The following is a 24673-nucleotide window of genomic DNA, read 5'->3' on the forward strand; positions in this document are numbered from 1 at the left end:
CTGCTCCTACGGTTCTGATTAGTACGACTGTAATTTTGACCATAAGGAATTATGTTAGAGGTCTTTATGTCAAGGTTAGAATGGTTAAAAGTAGGCAAAGGGCGCCATGGAGAAAAGAAGAGTCGGTCAGGGCACAGAAAAGGGAGCGCCGGAGAGCCGAGTCAAAGCTCCAGGTTAATTATGAGACTTACAAAGAAAAGCTACGTGTGTTCAACCAGACTTTGCGTAGAACAAGGGAGAGTTATTTTTCTGAAATCATCAAAAACTGCAGCATCAACTCTCGTGTCCTGTTTGCTACAGTAAACAGATGAACAAACCCTCCAGTTTCACTGCCTTTAGAACTCATTTCTACATCCAAGTGTAATGAGTTTGCAATTTTATTTAATGACAAAGTTCAAGGCATTAAAAATGCATTAATTTCCTGCCACAGCATTCTATACATATCTATGGATCATACACTGTAAGTAAACTTCATACACTGTAAGTAAACTGTTGAAACTGTTAATATGTGCTTGTTTATGCAGATGGAAAGCGGGTGAATCTGTCTCTATGATTTTACTTTTAACTTTGTAATATAGCATAGCGATATAGCATATAGCATAGCGAGTGTGGTTTGCTAGCTCACATTGCATATTGCCGGTAGGTAATGTAGATTTGAGTTAACCCTGGTAGTTTTGGTCACTATATCATGATCAATGTTCCCTCTAAGCTGCGCACCTGCACAATCGCGCAATGCTCGCACATTCTCAGCGCACAAGAAATGCAGCGCATAAAATAAAATTCACCATAAACATATTAATTAATATCTAATACTAGACCTAATCTAATCTATTTAATTAGACCAATAATGTGTTTTTCTGTACCATTTTTCAATATAACGCAGTGAGTGACAGGTGTTCAGGCAATGATACGATACGGTTAGTTACGCTATGCAGCCAATCATAGCATTGATAGTGCTTACATATGTGCCCTGCCCATACGCGCCGTGCAGGTTTCCTTGCTAACAACAGTGCGGCGGAGTTAGGAGCTAACGGTGCGTTCAGACCGGACGTGGTGCGAATTTTCGCGTCGTGTTACTGCCGCGGGTGTAGTTGAATTTACTGGCGTTATTCGCGCGAGTAAACAACGAGCGAATTTTCGCTCAAGGGGCTATCCATTTCATTCTCTCATCAACCATGGCTGATATAAGTACCATCGCGTCCTTGTACCTGCTGTGGCAGTCCGAGATTCGTCGGAAACGCACACGGCGTCGTGTCTGGGTCAGTGACATGTAGGAACTGACACCAACTACAGGCGCTCCATTTCAGCTGCGGAGCGCCTGTAGTTGGTGTCCTGCCGAGAGATCACGGCACCTCCCGAGCAGGTCATCAAACTGGGTCCTGGTGAGCCTGAAATACCGCTGGAAGCGGCCGTTGTTCTGTCGATTTTTCCTACTTCGTCGAGAAATGCTACCGCAGCAAAAACCGATAGACACGCCTATCGGTTTTTGCTACCCTATCAAAAAATGCTACTTTATGGTTTTCTACCTCTGTATATCAAATAAAGTCATAAAGTAAGCGTTTTTGTACCTCTGTATATCAAATAAAGTCATAAAGTAAGCGTTTTTGTCTGTCATGTGTGTAATTATAAAAAGTGTAATGAAATTGATTTATTTAAGAGGGTAGCAAATTTTGATAGGCCAATATGACCCTGTCAAATAATGCTACCCCTTCTCAAATCATTCTTGTAAGACAACTTATCTCCTCACTGCCACTGTACGATGAATGGCAGCATGTTCATAACATTATCTAATCAATTTTTAAGAGGGTAGCAAATTTTGATAGGCCAATATGACCCTGTCAAATAATGCTACCCCTTCTCAAATCATTCTTGACAATGATGGAGCAGAGTCACCTAAATAAAGCCTGAAGTGTCCCAAATACAAAAATCAAATGGCGAATGACAAGACAGGAAGGAGAACTAGAACAGAGGTTTTAATGGTTACATATACATTATCTCCTTCACAAAGGAGAGGATGGGGCAGAGAGAGGGGGGAGAGGATGGGGGGGGTGATAGGAAATAAGGGGCCGTCCAATGTGGGATCCCAAACTCAGGCCACTGCACTGCCGGAAGCCCCGCAAACACATTTTGGGCACATGTATTTTGTGCCACAGTGTTTCTTATAATTGGCACATTGAAAATGTGCCCACCGACTGCAGAGATCGCACTGCACCTACAAAAAAATAAATAAAATCATATATGTAAATGGAAAAATCAATACAAAGCACTATGGCTGTAAAGGTTGCATATCTGTTTAACCCAACCCATGATCTTTTCATAGCGATAATCAAGTGGGTTTTGTGCCCTACAAAGCATAAATTTCATGAACTTTACCATTTCAATCATGCTGGTATCAGCATCAGTTTCCAGATAGGAGCACACCACACAATAATCATCTGCTTTCCCTGTAACCCATGGATTTTGTAAGATTTAGAACTGAACGTACATAGTAATAAAATACAGTCAACTTAAATCAGTGTTCGATACCACTCACCTTTTGACTGAAGCAGTGCACAAGCTACATCAAACCGTGCTTGTGCAACAGCTTGTGGCAATGTCTCCGTCATGGCAACATTCCCATGCTCCATGTATTCTTGAGCAAACTGCAAAATGATATTACAGTTCATATGCTAGTGGTCAAGAAATTTCAAGTTGTTTGTGATGTTTATTAAAGCTGCAGTCTGCAAGATTTGTTGTTGTCATATGTAAAGTCCTACTTTTTGGCATTTTAAGAGTTTACATGATCTATCAGAACGCTTGAAGTTGAAAACGGTGACCTCCGTAGTCGCAAAATGCAAGAAATGCTTATTTTTTAACCGAAAAATAAAAAGTTATTCAACTTCCTGTCCCGCCCCTTCAAAACACATGAGAACTCGTGCACGTCTACGTGCACGCCAGATGCGCCTACACGACTCCTCATTCATCAACTCACCTGTCATTTGCGATCATAAGACACAGTAAGTAGACTAGCCCGAAATGAAGTTCAATAGTCCAGATAAATAAGCGTGGGGACGAGCCTACCTTGTATCGCGCGTGCACAATCGGTGATTGACAGGCAGCAGAGCCCAGCTCGTAAACCTGATTGGTTACCTTTTACCGGTCCGGTTTGCAATTTTGTAAACAAACCTGCTGGCTTTGGAGGGACCTAGCGGGACATATAGGGGACCTAGAGAACTCATTTTTTTTTGTATTGGGGTATTTAATGTACTACTTTCAGAATCCCCGGACAGTTCCAGGCATTATGCTTGAAAAAGAGTTGCAGACTGCAGCTTTAAGTCTACACTAAAAACGTTAGGTCAGCACAAGTCTGGCGCCCATAAAAGAAAAGAGAAAAGAAGAAGAGAAAAATACAATAAAAAGGTTAAGAGATTTTCTACACAAATAGACAGGAAGAGGATTTTAGTATGTTGGAAAAAGTAATTTTAGAAATTTAGAAATTTTCTATTATAATAGTAATTTATTTTTTTACCATCAACACCAAAACGCCACAGCTCCAGGCATCCTGCTGTATGTTGTGGGGCATTTTTTGGACTGTCCATGTTTTCTTGTGTTGACAGTCTGCCTTCTGCAAGTAGTTTCTAATTGTCAAAAGAGTTAAAAAAAACACAAATTCACACACGATGATCATATATCACGAAAACTGTCATCATTACCAACACTTTAAAATGACTGTATTCCTTGGGGATCAATAAAGTCTCTATCTATCTGTAAAATTGAAGATTAAGCTTACAAAGATCACCAATGTGTTTCTAAACCTAAGCATTACCTCCAGTTTCGAAGCACTTTTCTCTCATGTGAAACTTCATTTCCCAGAGGATCAACCAGCAAAAGGACTGTCTCCAACATTTTGACAATCTGGAAATGTTTACGGCATTAAAGTAATGTTCTCATCAATGTGAAATATTCCACAGCACACAGTAACAAGCAAAGAGGTTTAAACACACCACCAAAATCCAATGAGACCCAACATTCACAGGACAAAACCAGATGTCCTCCACTGGAAACTTCATCTGGGGAATCAATTCGACACCAAGTTATCATTAATGTATTTTTTAACATACAGTACGTCAATATAATTAACTGTGACAACTTAATTACCTTTTCGAGGGGGTTGAATCGCCCTGAAAACAATGAGGTGGACACAGCGGAATTGAGCAGGTGAATAGGTTTCTGTCAAAAAAAGTTTTTTAGTTGTTACAGAGATTCAATCTGAAATTAATATCATGGTGCTTTCAGCCAGAATGCAGACAGAGCCAAAGTATTAAAAATGAATATTTACAGGGTAAAGAGTTAGAAAAACATATGGATTGAAGTGCAGGGAGAGAAGAACCAATGAGAACCAAAAATATTCAAACTTACCTTCTTTTTTTCAATCACACTGTACAAGTATGCATCAATAACCTGCAATGCAAACCAAAGACAAAAAAATAGAACATTTCTAAAAAATTTTTATATCACATTCAGAGCTTTTCTCAATATAATTTGCTTTCTTACATCATCAGCCAGCCATGCAGTCCCATGCAGTGTGCGAAAAGATGTGTCGTACAGCTTGAATGGGCCAACAACTGCTTCCACCTGCCCCTGATCCTTTGCTGCCCACAACGTTTGAACTGAAAGAATAAATGGTGAACCAAAGAAAGACTCTTAGTAACATTGTATTGCTAATCTAACATACATGAACATCTGAATGCCATACTTATTTAAGTTTGTTTCAAACATATTTCCATCTATTTGAATACAGGATACAGAAAACAAAAAACAAAAAACTTTGGCTGCTGAGTGAAAGAAGCCGACATAATTCACCGAAGTATTCGTGTAATAAATAACATTTCCTCTTCACCACAGATCAGGACATAATGCACTTTAGAAGATATATTAGGGCTGGGTATTGATTCAGATTTTCAAAATATATTGTAATAATAAGGTCCTAATTATATCTAGTGACATCTTGTGATGTGAAAAGGAAATGCTGATCACCGGAAACAGGTGTGATATACATCCATGGATGAAAATACAGTTACCTTAAAAGGATCAATTTTTGAACAAGGCAACACCATCCTCATGCAAACAAGAACGGAGGTGGGCCGAACAAATGACCAACAGGTCAAACTGAACACAAAAGGCCCTATTATGAGAGTCTTGAGTCTTCATACCCAGACGGTCAAAATAGGGCCCACAAAGTTTATTGAATACAACCTCTCTCTTTAATGTTGTCCTCTTTAGACGGCAGCTGCTGTGGTTTTAATGACATGCACAATTATATTGACATATGAAGTTGTCCTACATTTTTTTAATCAGAGTGGTAGGCAGGAACTTCATGTAAGGCACATGTATGCAGGTCTTTAATGCTGTGTTTTTTTATTCTTTACTTTGTCTGTTGTTGTGGAATCCTCTGATTCCTGACAGGGGGAAGTCTGGCTCCTTTTGTACGGCTTCAAGTGGTTAATGCTGTACTTGTTCTTCAACACTTTCCCTTCCGAATTTGACAGCATAACAAGCTTGCCATGTCATTTAGGACATGTCATTTTTACAGTTTTAATCATGCTCCCACTCAATGAAGCACTTTTCAATAGGTTGGACAAATTGACAAAACATCCCACAGCCCTTAAAAATCATGTCCACAAAATATCATGAATATAGCATAAGCTGAGCACAAGTCATAGATGAAATACCCCAAACAACCTTACACTAGGGGTGTGACATTTTAAAAAAGAAACTAAAAGAAACTAACATACCGGAATGTCAACAGGAACCTGGGAGGGAAAAACTGGCTCTTGTCCATACATTAACATAAACGGTGTTTGTTTTGTTGTTGTATGGACTTTTGAGCGCAGAGAAAACAGTGTTGCCTCCAAGAACACGTCCCAGTTGTCCTGCCTCTCATTAACAAGCTTTGTGAGGGCTCTAAGATGTGAAATTAAGCAAGATAAACCAACAATTTAGTGCCACACGTATCACACCTATCATCCACTGCATACAACATGCAGTGCAGAGTACAAACTGCTTTTTTACGTGTATTTAAACAGGCGAGTCAATTAAGAACAATTTTTCATTTACATTCACGAAAAAGCTCTGGGCTTTACAAAAACCTGATAAATAAACTTACTGTTTGATGTTGTGGTTGGTCTTTTCATCCAGGCCATTTGTTTGAGGATGATAGGCTGCAGTGACACTTCTTTCAATGTCTAACAACTCGCAGAGGCTTCTGTTCAGCTGAAATAACAGGAATTGTTAAAAAAATTAAAAAAAAAAAAAAACAGAAACAAACACAACCCCAAAAAGTTGCAAATTCAGGATTGTACAGGCACATACATCATTAACAAATTCCCTTCCCTGGTCTGACAGAATTCTTTTTGGGCAACCATGTCTATATACAATTGTGCAAATATGGCGTCCCACTTCTGCTGCAGTCTTCGTCTTCAACGGAAATGCCTCTACCCATTTAGAGAAGTAGTCTGTAGCTGTGAGGATGTATTTAAACCCATCCCCAGTTATGGGTAAGGGCCCTGTTAAATCTATCCCCACCAGCTCCCAGACAGCAGACACCTATGAAGTAAAACAAAATTACTTTCAGTTCCAGATTGAGGAAATTTACAGCGTTGTACCACAATCAAACCGAATAATAAATACAAGCAAGCAATATAAACAAGAGGGGATACAAAACCTGGATAATTTTAAGAAGACAATGTATTCAAGAATAATATAAGCAGGAGATAATACAAAAAAAATGCATAGAAAGAGTAGTTAGAGAAATGTTGGTTTGGCACTTTAATGACAGTATACTAAATAAGAGTGTTACTACAGGTCTACTGAGTTACCTTAATGCATTGTAGTGGCTCTGAAGTTGCCAAGGGTTTTCCAACCCTCTGGCACTTGTCACATTCCAGCACCTTCAATAATTAACATTTATATAGCTTAATAAAAGTTGAAAGACATAAATAACAAAAATAGAAAAGAAACTTGAGAGAACATACCCAGGTATCAATGTCCAAGCTCATTCCTTTCCAGTAAAATCTGGAGCAAATGGCATTTCTGGTTTTGATTATTCCAGAATGCCCCCCCATTGGTGAACTGTGAAATTCATGGAAAATTTTTTGAGCATCTTCTTTGGTTCTGATGGCCCTCTTCTGTCCAAAAAAGAGCTCATCATCTGAAGTGAAAATTCATTAAAAAAAAAAAAAAAAAAATCATTACAGATGAATCCATGTACCGCAATAGCTACATTTGAATGCATTTCAGATACTCACCCTTGAGTGTGAATTTTCCGGTGTACCTTCTGAGGTTCTGTCTTTGGGACTTACTATACCCTTCTGGGTATAGTCCCTCAGAAAGGTGCTTGTAAATTTTTCTCCAGTTTTCTTCCATTTCTAAAAACAGCATCGCTGTTATTAATTAATCAAATCAAATAAACTCAAATCAAACTTTATTTATATAGCACCTTTCATAATAAAAAAAAAGCAGCACAAAGTGCTTTACATAATAAAATCAATAATCAAATCAATTCATGCATAAACTCACACACAACATCACACCGACAACCACACTGCACACATACTACCCCCACAACATGAGCAACAATGCATTTTGTGCATGTTAAGCTAACTGCTTGTTAATACGAATGCATTTTGTGCATGTTAAGCTAACTGCTTGCATTTTGTGCATGTTAAGCTAACTGCTTGTTAATACGATAAGTGTTTTATTACTTTGCATGTCTTCCAAAAGGAATCAGGATTTTGAGGATGTTACTCACCGTTAGGGTAGCAAATAATTATAAATAATTATGGGCGTGAAAACGAAAACGAATGAAAAATTTCTCCTCGATTTCGGGTAGCAAAAAATGATGGGCAGGACAACGAAAACGAAAACGCAAATAATTATAAATAATTATGGGCGTGAAAACGAAAACGAATGAAAAATTTCTCCTCGATTTCTCCTACCTTAGTAGGAGAAAGGGTAGCAAAAAATGATGGGCGGGACAACGAAAACTTAGAAAATTGTCTCTGCGCATGCGCGCGCATGCGCAAAAACACAAGGTAGCATTTCTCGACGAGTAGGAGAAATCGACAGAACACCGTCATCCAGACGCAACTCCTGGAGAAGGCGGTGAAATTCTCCGAGCTGAGTGCACCTCGGGATGATGTCACTGACCCAGACACGACTCCATTTCAGCTGCGGAGCGCCTGTCCATCTGTCTCCGGTGAGTGGCAGATAAATCAATTAAAAAGATCCTGGGGGCGCATGACGTCACTGTCGTCCAGAATCTCAACGCTGATAGGCTGTCGTGACGCGAATATTTCGCCAAAGTTAGATTTTCTGAACTCGCGCGAATTCGTGTCTTGTCATTCGCGCAGCGGTATTCGCTTCATTCGCCTCATTCGTGCCGCCTCAAAACCGTCATTCACGCCGCCGGCTCCAATTCGCGTCTATTCGCGTCTATTCGCGTCTTTGTATTGACTTTGTATGTAATCACGTCGCGTGAAAAATTTGCACCGTTAAGAGACGCAACCCCTTATCATGGCGAAACGAACGGGTACCGCCAGCGACACATCCACTCACCAAGCCAAAGTAAAAAAGAAATGCGGTTCTTTGAGGATGGAATGGCTGTCTGAGTATGTGCAAATAGAAAAACAAACTGGGTCAAATTTTTTCTTTTTCGAGTGACAAAGGTCCACTCTGCAAAACATGCAGGCTGCAAGCATGACTCTCACATATAACAGATAACATACTACACATCTCATGAACAACAATATTTTTGTCTTTTTCATTTTAAGTGGGCCAAATTGCTTATATTAAAAGTAAACTAATGAAAATTGCTGCTGTGATTTGATTCTTTTAATAAGCCATGTAACTTGCTATGATCCAAGGTTTTGGACAGGTGTGATACTGGTGTGTGGCCACAGCGTGCACATCTGATGTTGCTCACAGTGGTCCTCAGTGTGCTCAGGGAGCTTGTGTGTTTGCCCAGAAACATGAAAAATTAGAGGGAACATTGATCATGATACAATAATTTTTTTTTAGAACATTTCTTCTCCACTTTGTGTACTCATATTTTATTCAAGTCTGACTCTGACAAGTCAAGTGACTTTTTCAATCACAATCACATAACATTTTAATTGTTTATTCCCCCTTATGTAAAAAGAGGCATCCTGCATTTTTGGCAATTGCAGCAATATGACACTTCCACATATTAGAAGGATAGCACTCTGTAGCGTGCTCTCAGGAAAGACAGAGAACGGAGATGTTTACATTAAACCTTCCCCCCTTTTTCAAATGTCTTGACATCGAAAACATTCCGCTGTTTATGACCCCTTTCAACGGATTACCCAAAGGAGATAAGGACCCAGATGTGAATTCTAACCTACTGGAGTTCCTTTGTGAGATTCTCTCCTCCAACGCCAGCCACGCATAATAAATTATGCAAACTGACACCCTCTGACAGAGAAACAAACCAGGCGTGTTTTTCTTTCCTGGTCTGCTACACAAAGCCTTCAAGGGCGATCGCACTCTTTTCGGTCGTGACTCTCGACCAGAACTCAGTCAGTCGCATTGATCTTAGTCATGATGAACAAATGACACTTCACACGGTTGACGTCTTGGCGGTTACATCAACCCCAGACTCTCCCGACGCACAGGAAAAAGTAACAACAGGGCCATCCCCTAATGTTGCTGATCGAATCGAAGAAGTGGTAACGCAAGCTAACGCTCTCGTTAATGACGAGGAACGCGACAAGCTACGCCAAACCCTTCTCAAATATCAGAATTTTTTCTCACTTGATTCTTCGGATTGTGGGTTAACCACAATCCACTCAATGCGCATTCCTACTCCACCAGACGCACCGCCAACTTTTGTGCGTCAGTATAAGATTCCTCTAGCATCACAGGAGCCTATACAAGAAATAATAGACGACCTGTTGAAAAACGGGATCATTCGGCCTTGTAACAGCACTTACTCGGCACCGCTCTGGCCGGTCGTGAAACCCAATGGAAAATGGAGACTCACGATCGACTATCGAAAACTCAACCAACAGGTCCCTCTCTCGAGGTGGCCAATGACTCAGCTTGAACAAGAACTTCCTCGCGTTAAAAATGCCAAATACTTCTCCACTCTAGACGTGGCGTCGGGTTTCTGGACCATTCCAGTACACGCTGAGGACCAACACAAGTTGGCATTCACGTTCGCTAGCCGTCAATATACATTCACCAGGTGTCCTTTTGGCTACGCCAACTCACCTGCTGAATTCAACATATTTCTGAACAAAGCATGTCCTGATGCCGGCGAACGAGGTAACCTCATCTACGTCGATGACATCCTTCTCCGTAGCCCCAACCTGGATGCACACATTCAGGAAATCGACCATGTCCTGGGTCAACTCACCACTGCGGGTGCAAAAATATCACTCTCAAAATGTCAGTGGTGCAAAACCAAAGTAGACTACGTCGGTCTCCTAGTAGGACCAAGTGGTGTCGAGCCACAAGTTAACCGCATCCAGGGCATCAGTAACATCAAAGTTCCCTCAAACGTCTCTGAGCTCCGCAGCTTCTTAGGAGTCTGCAACTACTCTCGACAGTTCATTGAGAGCTATGCCGACATAGCAAAACCTCTAACTGAACTACTTAAAAAGGACACACCTTTTATCTGGGCTGAGCCACAACAAAAGGCCATGTCCACCTTAAAAGAAAAACTGTGCACAGCACCATGTTTAAACTACCCTAACTGCGACAAACCATTCCACCTCGAAGTGGGCTTCTCAGCTCACTGTTTAAGCGCTGGTCTGTATCAGAAATACGACCAGGATAAGAGAGTAGTGGCGTACGCCAGTAAAACGCTAGCTATGCCCGAGCTGAAATATTCGGACTGTGAAAAAGCTCTGCTCGCCACAGTTTGGGCAGTTAAACATTTCTCCAACTACCTTGGAGGCCAAAAGGTCATTGTAGAAACACAACACCAACCTACCACGTTCCTTAACAGCCAACGTATAAGGGATGGAGTTGTAACAAATGCCCGTGTGGCTTCATGGCTAATGGCTCTGCAAAGTTTCGACTTAGAAGTTCGCTACGCGCAAAACAAAAAAAGCCCTCTCGGCACCGATCTTGCTGCATGTCAGAACTGCACTGCAGATACACCTCCACTCTGCGCGATTACAGACAAACCCTCACCTGTAACCAACCCCCACCATCACTACTACGATGAAAACGTGTGTAAAAACATGACTACTGCGTATGTAGATGGGTGCTCTTTTCATCATGACACGGTTACACGAGCAGGTGCAGGCGTCGTTTGGCTCCAAAACAACCCCTATGAACCTCAAAGCTTCCAGCTTGGTTCACAGTCGTCCCAATACGCAGAAGTGGCAGGTGTCCTGATCACGGTACAACTCGCTGCAGAAAAAGGTGTGAAAGAATTATTGATTTGTACTGATTCTAACTACGCTCGTCTCAGTTTCTCTTGCCACCTTGCCACGTGGAAACGCAATGGTTTCCTGACTTCCAGCAGAAAACCTGTGAAAAATAAAGAACTGTTCCTGGCATGTAACCACGCCATTGAGTCCAACGACATGCAGATCTACTGGAAAAAGGTCAGGGGCCACTCACGTGTACCGGGGCAAGACAAAGAACTGAACGATCTAACTGATTCCTTGGCAAAACAGGGAGCGATGCATGGCATCCCCTGGTCACTGGATCCCTCGTGGCTAACCGCAGCCACCGCGGACTCCTCCGAACCACAGGTCTGTGTGGTGACGCGTTCCAAAACGAACCCTCCCGCCCAGACATCTAACGATGGATCAGTGTCAGTGGAACCAGCGTTCACCGACACTGATCTGGTCACCCTTCAATCGCTTGACCCTGCCATCAATAAAATGGTGTTGTTCGTGTCCGACGACTCAAACACACCCTCTGAGTCTGACCTCAATAACATCCCTGATTTAAAGAAACTCTTTGCCACTCGATCAGCCCTGCGGTTGGTCAAAGGTGTCTTAGTTCATGTTTCCGACGCACTCTCTTCACCTGCGTTCGTGGTCCCTCGAAACCAAAGGGGGGTGATGCTCGTGCACGCACACGACCTTCCCGCGGCTGGACACAAAGGTGTCAAAGCAACATACAGCGCGTTAAAACAAGTGGCATACTGGCCAAAAATGAGAAAAGATGTAGCCGACTACATCAAAGGATGCCTTGTGTGTTGCCAGTTTCAGCCGACATGGACAATTTCACCTATGGATGTTTAATGTTCTCATTATGTGCAATGCATAACCTAATAGTGTTTAATTCCACAGGCACTGAGTCCAAACAGCTGCAGATCATTATAATTAACAGTAACCAAAAGTTGTCATACTATTTCTATCATGATAATATGAAGTATTGTATGCTGATAACTGTTCCATGCTCATATGTGTGTTTATGCCTGCTCGTATGCAACATTATTGTCTGTTAGAAACATTATATTATCTAAAATCAATGTCATATGAGTTAAATACGGTATAAGAAAGAAGCAGGAATTCTCCCCTTTTTGTCTCATGAGTTCAGCTTGGTCAACCCCCCCTTTTTTTTCCTTTGGGTCAAAAGCAAGCTGAACTCTGATTGGACGAAAGCCGACATGTGATCTCCAGCTTAAAAAGAGAGGCGCGCATGAAATCGCGCTCTCTCCGCTCTCTCCGCCCTCTCAGCCTCTCATCAAACTCTCTCATCATTTTTCTCTGTTATCCCTCACGCAACTCTTTTGTCCTCTCTCTCTGTAACTATTAATTACCATTTTTTTAGACTTCCCCTTTCTTTTGTATAAAAGTCTGGTCCAATACACGCGAGTGTGTGCCAACTCAGCCCAGCCAAGTCGCCACTCTTCATCCAAGGACCAAGAATAAAGCAGAAGTCGATTCTACGTCATCCCGCTGGTTACCACGGGAACACCGCTTCGACACCAACTCATCAGAAGGAAAGAACCACGGGACCCCTTACGCTACTACGACAAAGTAAGGTGCTGGTTTGAGATCTTTCGAAGCCGTGGATAAAATGAAAACTTTCTCTGAAAGCGACGAATGAGCAGACCTCCGCGGGCAGAAGACCGTTGGCACAATATCCGTGTTACGAACCAGATTTAGTCACATTTTTGATAGGTAACCCTGTTAGTGGCCTGCTTCTTTCTTCCCTTATATGCCCTTTTTGAGTGTCACCCATAATTCTAATTTCTGTCTCTTTATCAATTGTTTATACACCTATATACCTGTGCGATGTTGAATAAATGTTTGTATTACTCCATTTAAGAGCGTCACGGACAGTTACTAAAGCCGACTATCACTTCAAACAGAACTACGAATCAGAATGAGACTGATTATCAATGAATTAATGGGATTGAGTATTAATTAATTAATGAGATCGAGTATTAATTAATTAATGATTTAATATACCAGGATCGTAAGATTGTAACAGTTTCCTACCTGACTGTAACGTAAAAGATTGTAGGTAGGTGGTGCCCCTGCTATTTTCGAGGTAAATATTAATTAATAACGTGTCAACGCTACAACTCATTCATCTAAGTTGACTACACACAGGTTATTTTTGTTACTCTTAAACTGCATTCCTATATCTAGAAATTCTATGTCTGAAGTATGTGACAGATTGTCTATTTTGGAGTGCATCACTATGTGTATCCTGTCACATTACAAATTGTGATTATGATGGCGGATGATGATAACTTAATTGAAAATCTCCTTTTGTGATTACAGATTCTGTCAGAAAAAATCCTGTCGCTCGTGCTTCCACTGAACATGATGTCTGCAAGCATGCCATCCAGTGGTTCAACTTGGCAGCAGATAGGGGAACCTCAAGGAGACGCAGTACACACGAGGTTCCCCCTGCTGACGATGTCTAAGCACAGCACAGCACATGTTATGCCAGTTTTTTTTTTTAATTTATTTATTGTTCATTTAAATGAGTGTGTGAGTATTCATAAATACATTTAAGAATTTCCATCACATTTTTTTCATGTTTTTTTGTGTCTATTATCTTATTAGCCACTTGTAGTGATGTGCTGGTCAATCTGGTGTTTGTGCCAGCTCTTTTAAGTGAACTCAATTCCACTTAATTGGTTGTATCCAACCAATCATATGATCACAAGGATCATACTGTAATGTCCCATATATCTCCAGGGAGGTTGGTGGAGGTACTGTCCTGGTATAGAGGATGAGGGAGGCAGGGAGAGCAGTACAGCACAATGGATAGCAGATGAGATGAAGTACCCAGAGAGAACCCATGCATGTACAGGGAGAACATGCAAACCACATACAGAAAGACCCCTGGCTGGATTCTACCTGCAACAGTGCTACCAACTGCAACACTGTGCAGCCTCAAAACTGTAAATGTACTCGTAATAATAACCCAATTTTAGGTCTTTTGCATTTTCACAATAAATCATTTTCAGGTGTATAAGGCTAAACTAGTGGGATTTTTATGGAGTCATTTCTAGTTGGTAAGCAATTTTTTATCTGTATCTACTTTTGCTAATAAATTCATAATAAATAAAGGTTAAAGACTCCGGTCCGGAGTCTGTTTGATATCTGGGAGGCTTGTAATATCATTTTACCCCAGTTTCAAGGTGTAGTTTTGCATCAAGTTCAACTTTGTCCGATTAGTTTGTGCTGTTAACAAATAGACCTTTCTTTTCTCAATAGGCATTGTTATCTTTCAAAGCAGTAAAAGTCATAATAACTCTGAATTTGTTTTATCTTTTGGTACAGCACTTTTATTGGTCTTGAAATGCTTTATGAATAAAATTGGCATTGACAATGACAAATAACAACTTAAAACATGGCTCAGCTCACTCAAATGTCCCAGTTAATCATAATAATCAGCTAACATGGGCAATTTCAGGACCCCCCTTAGTGGAATACAGCAATACTTTCGGACACCTGTGCGTTTCCTGACATGATATCTCAAAATGTAAAATCTATAACAGGCCATCTTGTCAGCAACAAACACTGAGGGATGAAAGAGATGGTTAGTTGAAGTTATGACTTGTTTGTAGGTGTGCACCATTCATTTACAGTCCAGAAGCTATGATGGTGTTCAACCTGCTTTCCAAAGAGCAAGAATTCCCAGATAGCCATGGGACAAATAACAATCTGAAATTAACATGAGATATCTTTTCTGTTCAGGGTCACATTGAACTGCTGTCTTAAAATCAAGACAAATGAGTCATGAGAATTTGTATTGAAACTAAACTTTATTTAAGAAATGGTTTTTTTTTTAAACAGAAATTAACTAAAAAACAACTAAATAAGACATTAGCAATATAAACATGGTGCAAGTGTATCCCCTTACAGTCTGATTTTGGGTGATGTTCGAAAATATTTGCCTCAAGATGATTTGCAAAGTTAGCTGTATCAATTGACTTTGGCACACGTTTTTATGTGTTGTGTGGACTGTTGACAAGTCAATTAAATACTGACATAGCTAAAACAGATTTATCAGTGTGATTTTAGTGATCACTCTCACATTGTCTCGCTATTTCTTATTTGATTACCTTGTGGTGACACATTTTCAATGCTACACAGTTTCTCACAAGACATTAGATTTCCTGTCTCTGAGGCCACTGGCAGACCAGCACAGATATTCAAAGCTGATGTAGAACATCAGCTGGTGTTGTCATCCAGATGAAAGTCATTTTGAAGACAGCGGCAACATCTCACAGTATAATATATTAATGGAATTTTGTCCATACTGCATATGTCAACATGATAATGCCAGGATTGATTGGGCTCTGATTGTGAAAGGGTGGTTGAGGGAACATGAGGCATCCTTTTCACACATGGATTGGCCACCACAGACACCAGACCTGAAGCCCATTGAGAATACTTTGGATTGTAGTGGAGAATACTTTACAGTCTGACTCTCCTGCCATCAACACAAGATCTTGATGAAAAATGGAATCATGGATGGAAGTAAATGTTGGGACTTTGCATAAGCTTGTAGAAATAATGCCATGGCAAATGTGCGCTTTAATCAAAGCTAAACTGGACATACCTATACTGAAATGTATGTAAGATTACATATAATGCCCTCCATTATGTTTGGAACAAAGTCACATTTTTCTTTGAGTTTCGCCTCTGCTCAAAAGTGAAAAATTATAAATCAAATTATTCAAATGTGATTAAAGTGCACATTCCAAACTTTTAAATTATTTTCATAGATTTTAATTCCAACATTTAGAACTTTTAACAACACTTTTATACATAATCCCGCTCATTTCAGGGCTCCATAACGTTTGGGACAATTGGCCTCCCAGGTGTTTGTGATTACTTGGGTACGTTTCATTGCTTCATTGGTGCAGCGATAAGATACCTAGAGCTGCTTCTACAATTTGGAGTCTGTAGTTATCATTGTTCAACATGAGGAGAGAACCTGTGCCAATGAAAGTCAAGGAAGCCATTAGGAGGCTGAAAAGCAAGAATAAAACCATTAGTGACATCTGTTAAACCTTAGGATTACCAAAATCAACTGACTGGAATATCATTAAGAAGAAAGAATGCACTGGTGAGCTCTGTAATTGCAAAGGAACTGGTATACCAAGGAGGACCTCCACTACTAATGACAGCAGAATCTTCACTATGGTAAAGAAAAGTCCTCAAACGTCTGTCCAATAGATCAGAAACAGTCCTCAGGAGGCAGGTGTGTCTTTGTCAGAGACTACTATCCACAGAAGACTTCATGAACAGAAATACAGAGGCTACACTGCAAGACGCCACTAGTTAGCCATAAAGACAGGATGGCCAGATTACAGTTTGACAAAAAGTACTTAAAGGAACCTGCAGAGTTCTGAATAAAAGGTGTTCTGGACAGACGAGATCAAGATGAACTTGTGTCAGAATCATGGAAAGAAGAAAGTGTGGAGACAAAAAGGAACTGCTAAGATCCAAAGCATAGCAGCTCAACTGTTAAACATGGTGGGGGTGTTATGGTTTGGGCATATATGGCTGCCACAGGTACTGGCACACTTATCTTCATTGATGATGGAACTGCTGATGGCAGCTGCACAATGTGTATAGAACTATCTCATCTGCTCAAGTTCCAGTAAATGCCTCCAAATTCATTGGACGGTGCTTCATCCCGCAACAAGATGATGATCCCAAACACATCGCTATGAAAAACACCAGAGTTTTTCAGAGCTAAAAAATGGAAACTTCTTGAATGACCAAACCAGTCACCTGATTTAAATCCAGATAGGGGAGGATACCTATAGAGGATATATACCGATAGAGGATACCTTCTATATGTTGACTAAGTAACATGAAAGGACAACCCCCCCCCCCCCCCCCCCAGAACAAGCAGAAGTTGAAGGTGGCAGCAGTAGAGGCTTGGCAGAGCATCAACAGACAATATACTCAGCACCTGCTGATGTTATTAATCGCCAACTTCAAGCAGTCATTGTGTGTAAGGGATATGCAACAAAGTACTAAACATGGCTGCTTTAATGTACCTACCATCACTTTATCCAAACATTAAAGTGCCCTTTATATCTTTCTAAATTTGCCCATTTTCTTTGCCTCCTTCTTTTCTTAAATTGCTAGAATCAATCAATATACCCTTCATCTGGGGTAACCAGCCCCCATTTATCACCAAAGCACATTTACTGAAGCCCACTTATGAGGGGGCTTTGGCATTCCTGTATTGTGTCACTACTGGGCTTGCAGTGGTAAAGCTTGAGTTTTACGCTTCTATTTCACTGGAGTGTAATTGTTCACTTTCCGACAAGTGACCTCTATTAAGTCCTGTAAAGCAGTATCACATATAGGGCCTTCTTTATCAGCCATTTTGTGTTCCAGTTTCATTCCAGCTGCCAGTCACCTTAAAATTGACTTTATGTTGCATAACTCTTGAAAAATTTCAAGGCAAACTAAAGCTGGACTGGGTTGCTGAGAAACATCTATTTATGCCAGATTTCCCTGTTGAAGCTGTGACTGATGGCCACTGGTTAAAGATTTGTATGTTGAAAGCCACTTTGCATCTTTTTGCGCACTTACAAGCAGTTTATTACCTTCTTATTGATTATTTTTTCGGTTACTTGTAAATTAGATTGTATGTCCAACAGTCTCTTTTGTATTTTGATAACGATCTCCATAATTTTTATAAAATCGTGACTAGTAACGCAGCTTCTAAACACTTGGTCTCCCAATTATTCAAACTTCTCTTTTTAGAAACCCATACCCTTCATATTAAAGATCAGGGTACAAAGTTTTCATATCAATCCAGGGCAAAAGCTTTACACTTACTCTAGCACTAGTTATGCTCTTAGCTGTTTGGTTTTGGAAAGAAATGCACTTATGATTTTTTGTGACCTGAAGTTCTTTTGCCTACCGATGTGGAACACACTTATTGTAAGTCGCTTTGGATAAAAGCGTCTGCAAAATGAACGTAATGTGATGTAATGTAATGTAGAGACTGCTCCACAAATTCTAGGCTCCAGTTAATCCTGTTTAAAGTTGTTCATCACTTACACTTCTTTAAATCCATATAGAACAAAATTCTCCCTCTGTGTCTTCCATCTGTATAAAGTGTAAGGTGATTGTAGGGACATTGGGTCACTTCTTTTGAGCTTGTCCTGAATTTAGGAGTTTCTAAGTTGATGTTTTTAATTCATGGAGCATTGTGTGCTTCTTGCTATTTCTGGTTGTTCAGATCACTTGTTAACCTTTCCTTCAGCATTACAACAGCATTAGTGTAGTTTTTTCCAGAAGCCTCCCACATGTCTTTGTTGAACAATATGGTGTCCTTTCACTACTAGGAGGTATTTAAATACATTCTCTGACTCTCTCTGACAATCACTCAAAGTTTTTAGGGATTTTAGGACCCTTTATTGAATATATTAAGAAATAATGTCAACTTGGGAGTAACTTTTTTTGTATTGAGCTGTATGCTGTTTTCTGTTGGGCTCCACTTAATATAACTGCCTTACGTCTCTGCTTCTTTATGTGCTTTTTAAAAAAAAATGTCATTGAGTGACTTCCCATGGCATACTTTTTAAGAAATAAGTGTCTCTGCTGCTTCGCTTCTGGACACTTCAGTTTTTTGATGTGATGAAATAGATATTTGCGGTTTTGGCAGCAAAGAACTACATAGCCCAACGTGCATTTCGCGTCCAACTACTCAACTTCCGGGGCGATGGGGTTAAAACCTGTCAAACGTTTTCTTTCAGAACTTTTCCCCATATTTAGTTGGCGTTTTTGAAGTTATTGCACATATGTAAATGTACAAACACAAGTGGCACTTTTAATGGACGCTTTGCACAGACACCGCTCGCTTTATAAGGGAACCACTCCACCATGGAAAGAAACTTACCGAAAGGCGAGTACTAAAACATTAACATGACAGATAGCTAGCTAGTTAGCATATTGATAAGCTGCGTGTGGTTCATGTGTAGGTTTTAATTAAATTTTGTTGGGTTTTCCCTGTTGTCTTTTAAAGCGTTGTGTAGACAGACTGAAAAACAGCCGCTCCAGGCTGCTGGAGAGGTACCGGCAGACGGGAGAGAGCCAGCAGCGTAGCAGCTCTGGGACCTCCATCATCGTCCAGGAGTTGATGGAGGAGGAGTGGACCGCCCTGCAGTCAGCGGACCAGAGACTGCCCTCGCTTTGGGGGTCGCAGGGCATGGCTGAGGTCGGGGTCTGTCAGATGTTCCCTGACAAAAACAAGCTCTTTTCTTTATTTCGATTTTTCTCGATTTATCACCTCCCTCCATCTGTCTCAGACATGAGTTGTCTTTTACTTTGCTGTTCGATCTCATTCATGTCCTTTTAAACAGATGTTCAGTGTTATGAAGGAGTATGATGAGTTGGCAGTGCTTGAAGAAATCCAGCAGGAGCTCATGGCCCAAGGTAATCCATGTCCATATTCTTAAGAACCACACCGCTGACTGTTAAATGAATGAACCTGACCTTTGCAGTGGTAATGTCTGCACTCTGCAGGCATTGAAAATGTGAGCTGTGTAAGCCTGTTGATTTAAGTCTTCAATAAATCTGTGCATGGTTTTCTTGGTGCAACAGAAATGTCCATAATAGAAGAGTATGAGAGGAACCTGCAGTTCGAGCAGCAGTACATATCATCTATTGTGGAGAGAATGGAGGAGATGCATATTATTTGCCCCATATGTCACTCGTGAGTCCAAAATGTTATCTGCATTAAATACACAATACCGATAATGGTTTCCCATCAACTGCCTCGGTTTTCAAACTAGTGGCAGCTGTTAAGTGTTGATATTCTGCTTCCACGGAAAAAATGAGTCAACCTGATCATACTTATCAATCTTGCAGGAACAACTTGAGCATCAACAGCTATTTTATCTCCTGTCCTTGTGGACTTTACATCAACACTAAGGTTTGTTTCCTACGCTTTATTCTTTTAAAAGTGTGGAGTTAATAGTAAAGCTTCCATTCTTGTATTATTGGTTTTAATTTAGTAATGGCATGCTCTTGTCCAGCAGAGTTTAATCTTTTAAGCTGTTCAGTTTTGAGCCACTCCTGATTTCTTTATATTTTGCTTCCAAGCAGCCAGACTTTTTTTTTTTTTTTTTTTTTTTTTTTTTTTTTTTTTTTACAGTGGTCTTGAGCAGTGGTTCTCCAGGCTTTCTGAAGGGTCTTTAAGTTTTTTTTTCTCTGGGCATTGACTCCTTTTCAGCTCCTTTTCACTCTGGTCGTTAGGATTTTCAGAAGCCATTTAACACCGAGATATAAATAATTCAAGTATAAAAATTTCACCTAACTTCAGGGATGAGCCTGTGTTGTGTCTACACATAACCGACAACTTGGCAAAGAACCAATTTTCGATAATATGTTTAGCCACTTTGTTACCAGCAGCCTTTCACAAAAGTCGCTTTCGGACAGAGCCGTTCTAAGAACGCAGTTATAAGAACTGTCCTACTTGAATTTCGTTCTGATACCTGTCCTTCCCAAGCGGAACTGTTTCAGTCTGCATTCGCCCATGAGTCGGGACCAGGTCGGGACTGATGCGGCACAGCCGTCTGCGTCAGTGACATGTTACTTTAGCTGTTTAGCGCCACATTCAACAACAAAACAAAACACAACCCGGTAAAAGTAAGGAGAGAAGAAAAAAAACACCACCAAGACGCTAATATGGAGAACGGGGAGGCCACCGTGTTCATGGTCTGCATGATGGTGATATTAATCATGGACAATCACATCAGGCGTCTAACATCGAGGCTGGAAGAGCTCACAGAGAGAGTCAGGAGACGATACTTTTTCATTTCATGAAGTAAGAAAGGAGAGCAGAGCGCTGCAGACAAAGGAGACGACGTGTAAGTTTAACTTATTAAACACCCGCCGGTTGTGTTTGTGTCGTATGAGTAAACATTTCAGCCGTGACAGCATGACAAGGGGCGTAGCTACCGACCACCAAACACCTACGTCAGATATGTTCTATAGAACCCTGAAAAGACCCGACTTCGGAGAAGGAGCTGAAATGGTTATAGGAACTGTGAGAGATGGTCCCGAGTTCCTGTATGTCCGAATGCGGGAGAAAACGGCCCCACGGATTAAAAGGTTATTAGAACTGCCAAAGGTTCCTACAGTCCGAAAGCGGCTATAGATACATAATTTGTTCCCATTTCTTTGGTTTTATGAAAAATACCAAAGAGAACACAGTTTGACAGACAGAAAATAGTATTTTTGCAGCAACAAGGTGATTCCAAAGAGCTAGTAGCTGAAAACTTGGGATATCTTAGCATGGTGTGCAGTGTGTCCTTAAAACATTTGAGGAAACTAGAGAAGTGGAGTACAAAAGAAGAAGTGTCAGGCCTAAAGAACTATCTACAGCAGATGAACAGTATCTGAAAGGGATGTCTTTAAGAAATGGAGAATAGGATCTGACACAGGACCCTTCGGTTCACTGAAGCCTCATCAGGAATGGTCTCCATGGAAGGGTGGCTGTCAAGAAGCCATTCTTTAGGAAGGGAAATGGGGAGAAAAGGCTGAGGTATGCCAATTGATACAAGAAGTGGACTGAAAATCAGTGACAACAGGTCTTATGGAGGGATGAATCCTCCCCAAAGCCCGGACCTCAACATTATTTAAGCAGTGTGGGATCATCTTGACAGAGAACGGAACAAAAGGCAGCCAACATCCAAAGAAGATCTTTGGGATGTCCTTTAAGAAGCCTGGAGAACTATTCCTGACGACAAAGTAAAGATATGACAACAAACCTTATCTAAGAGGGTTGAGGCTGTTTTTTCTTTTTGCATTTTGTGATGTATTTCCAGTTATGTTTGCTCGTGTTTTAATAAATCCCTGTCCACCCCAATTTCCTGGCAGTATGTAAAGACCAGAAGGCTGGATCAAGACTGCTGTACAGTACTGTATATCCATGGAACATGTGTAGAACAGGTCATGAACGAATTGTAGTTCCCCTCTTATCCTGAACACAATGCATACTCATGTGACTATGCTGAAAGCCTGTCGATAAAGCAAGAGAGAAGACGTTGATTTCTTTGATCATGGCTTTGTCTTGTTTTTAGAAGCGGAACATCACTCCAGATATCCTGCAGCATCTTCTGGAGACCAGGGTGTCGGAACACATGGAGGATTGTCTGCACAACCCTGTTTTCTCTGTCGCCCCCAATACAGAAGCGGAAAGCTCTACCAACCTGATGATAAGCTGTAAGGTATGCAGTATTTGCTGTCAAGCCATCACTGTTGTCCCTTTACATTTCTGTTGATTACTAAGAGAAGAAACTCGATAGGCGCGTTCCCACTGTAGGAACCTTTTGCAGTTCCTACAACCTTTTCAGGAATAGGGCCATTTTTTCCCGCATTCGGACACACAGGAACTAGGGACCACGGCCCTCAGTTCCTATAACCATTTTAGCTCCTTCTCCGAGGCTGGGTCTTTTCTGGGTTCCATAGGAACACATCTGACGTAGGTGTTTGGTGATTGGTAGCTACGCCCCTTGTCAGATTTCAGCTTCTTCATGTTCCTAATCTGCTCAATGCAAATAGTAGAATAACGGCTGAAATGTTTACTCATACGACACGGACACAACTGGCACGTGTTTAATAAGTTAAACTTGCACGTGGTCTCCTTTGTCGGCGGCGCTCTCCTTCCTTCCTTCCTTCCTTCATGAAACGAAGCAGCAGCGGTGTCGAACAGGGGGGAAAAGTCAGACTGATTCACAGGGTCCAGCCTACAGGGGGGGCCCTGAGGGAAATTTTCTTCTTTCGTTTTTTAAAAATCATTTTTTAAATAATGTCAATATATGTTGGTAATTTATGCAAATCTAATGTTCTCTGGAAATACATCTGTTGAAATGTATATCCCAGCCTGCAAATAGGTTATAATGTATATCAGACACCCCCATTATCAGTGCGCATTGGTTTAGTCCGCCTTCTGGCGGACTTTTGATTGTACATGCGCAATAAATTTCACTCACTTCATTATTAGGCATTAAACGCAGCAGCCGGCACATGAAAGATGTCATTCAAAAAAAATAAAAAATCAGGCTTTCAGAAAAGAAAAGAAAGGCAAGAGAGACAGAGGAAACAAAATGAAGGAAAGCAACTGCTGACTGATTTCTTTCCCAAGAAAGGTGAGCCCAAATGTCAAAATTACAGCCTACAGTAACTGATTATCCCATTCCGTTGCATACCACTCTGATAGCAGCCGAATTCAAATAATTAAAAAATTATGTCTCATTTTGTTGGCTACCACATAATTGTGATATAGAAGCCATATTTGTCTTAAATGTATTTATTTTCATAATACCTATTAGCCTATACAAGTGTCCCAAAAGCCTAACATAGGGAGAATGTTGGTTCAAATATGCATGGTAGTGGTTGTTCCTGGGGCCCCAAATTTGGTGCTACGCCCCTGCGAAGCCTCAGTATCGCCTGCCGCTCGATTTTTCGTCTCCTGACTCTCTCTGTATGCTCTTCCAGCCTCGATGTTAGACGCCCGATGTGATCGTCCATGATTAATATTACCGTCATGCAGACCATGAACACGATAGCTTCTTGGTGGTGTTTTTTTTCCTTCTCTCCTTACTTTTTGCGGGTTTTGTTTTGTTTTGTTGTCGAGTGTGGCGCTAAAGTAACACGTCACTGTTGCAGACGGTTGTGTCGCATCAGTCCCTATCAAGGTCACGACTCATGTGCGAATGCAAAATGAAACAGTTCCCCTAGGGAAGGGCAGTTCATAGAACGGAATTCGAGGTGGACCGAACTGTGTTCTTAGAACTGCTATGTCCGAATGCGGCTAAAGCAAGTGACTCATTTGTTTGCAATCAGTGCAGAGTTTCAGTTGGTGTTGACCTAAACTTTTTTTTTCTCCCTCCCCTCTGCTTTCAGGTTTGTGACTACCTGTCTGTTGTCCTGTAAAGGCAGTCATTGTCATCATTAGTTACTTCACTTGTGAGATTGAACTTTTTGAGTTTTTTGTGCTCTGTGTATCTTTTGTGAAATAAAGCCTGTTTTCCCTTTGTATCCAATGCCCGACTGCTGTCCTCTCCTTCTGCATATGCTGCCCCTCCCTTGCCAGTGTCATCTGAGAGTGGTCAAACTAAAGCTACAATTAAATCTGTTCGTTAACTAGTTACTCACATGAAACTTGGCTGCTGCGTTTCCATAAAATAAATGGATTGCAG

The 24673-nt window shown here is 40.9% G+C and overlaps 1 protein-coding gene and 1 long non-coding RNA gene across 4 annotated transcripts; one reads left to right on the forward strand and one right to left on the reverse strand.

The window, feature by feature from the left end:
• Positions 1-2399: 2399 nt before the first annotated feature.
• LOC142371549 (uncharacterized) lies at positions 2400-4171 on the reverse strand. Of its 2 annotated transcripts, XR_012768065.1 has the most exons (6): positions 4138-4171; positions 3984-4049; positions 3806-3894; positions 3509-3617; positions 2534-2642; positions 2400-2444 (listed from the first exon to the last, which is right to left on the reverse strand). It is a non-coding gene; the product is annotated as an uncharacterized LOC142371549 (long non-coding RNA). The 2 variants fall into 2 exon arrangements; XR_012768064.1 differs by lacking the exon at positions 4138-4171 and having other exon boundaries at positions 3984-4065.
• A 15007-nt stretch (positions 4172-19178) lies between these two features.
• Positions 19179-24517, forward strand: rpain (RPA interacting protein). Of its 2 annotated transcripts, XM_075453176.1 has the most exons (7): positions 19179-19371; positions 19492-19683; positions 19829-19901; positions 20070-20181; positions 20337-20400; positions 22553-22699; positions 24378-24517. In XM_075453176.1, the coding sequence occupies exons 1-7, from the start codon at positions 19300-19302 to the stop codon at positions 24405-24407; spliced, it is 690 nt and encodes a 229-aa protein (XP_075309291.1). In that variant the 5' UTR covers positions 19179-19299; the 3' UTR covers positions 24408-24517. The 2 variants fall into 2 exon arrangements, with proteins under 2 accessions (XP_075309291.1, XP_075309292.1); XM_075453177.1 differs by lacking the exons at positions 22553-22699; positions 24378-24517 and adding an exon at positions 22350-22522.
• The last annotated feature ends 156 nt before the right edge of the window (positions 24518-24673 follow it).

This window comes from Odontesthes bonariensis, chromosome 21, assembly GCF_027942865.1.
Source record: "Odontesthes bonariensis isolate fOdoBon6 chromosome 21, fOdoBon6.hap1, whole genome shotgun sequence".
In the NCBI taxonomy this organism is placed as follows: domain Eukaryota; kingdom Metazoa; phylum Chordata; class Actinopteri; order Atheriniformes; family Atherinopsidae; genus Odontesthes; species Odontesthes bonariensis.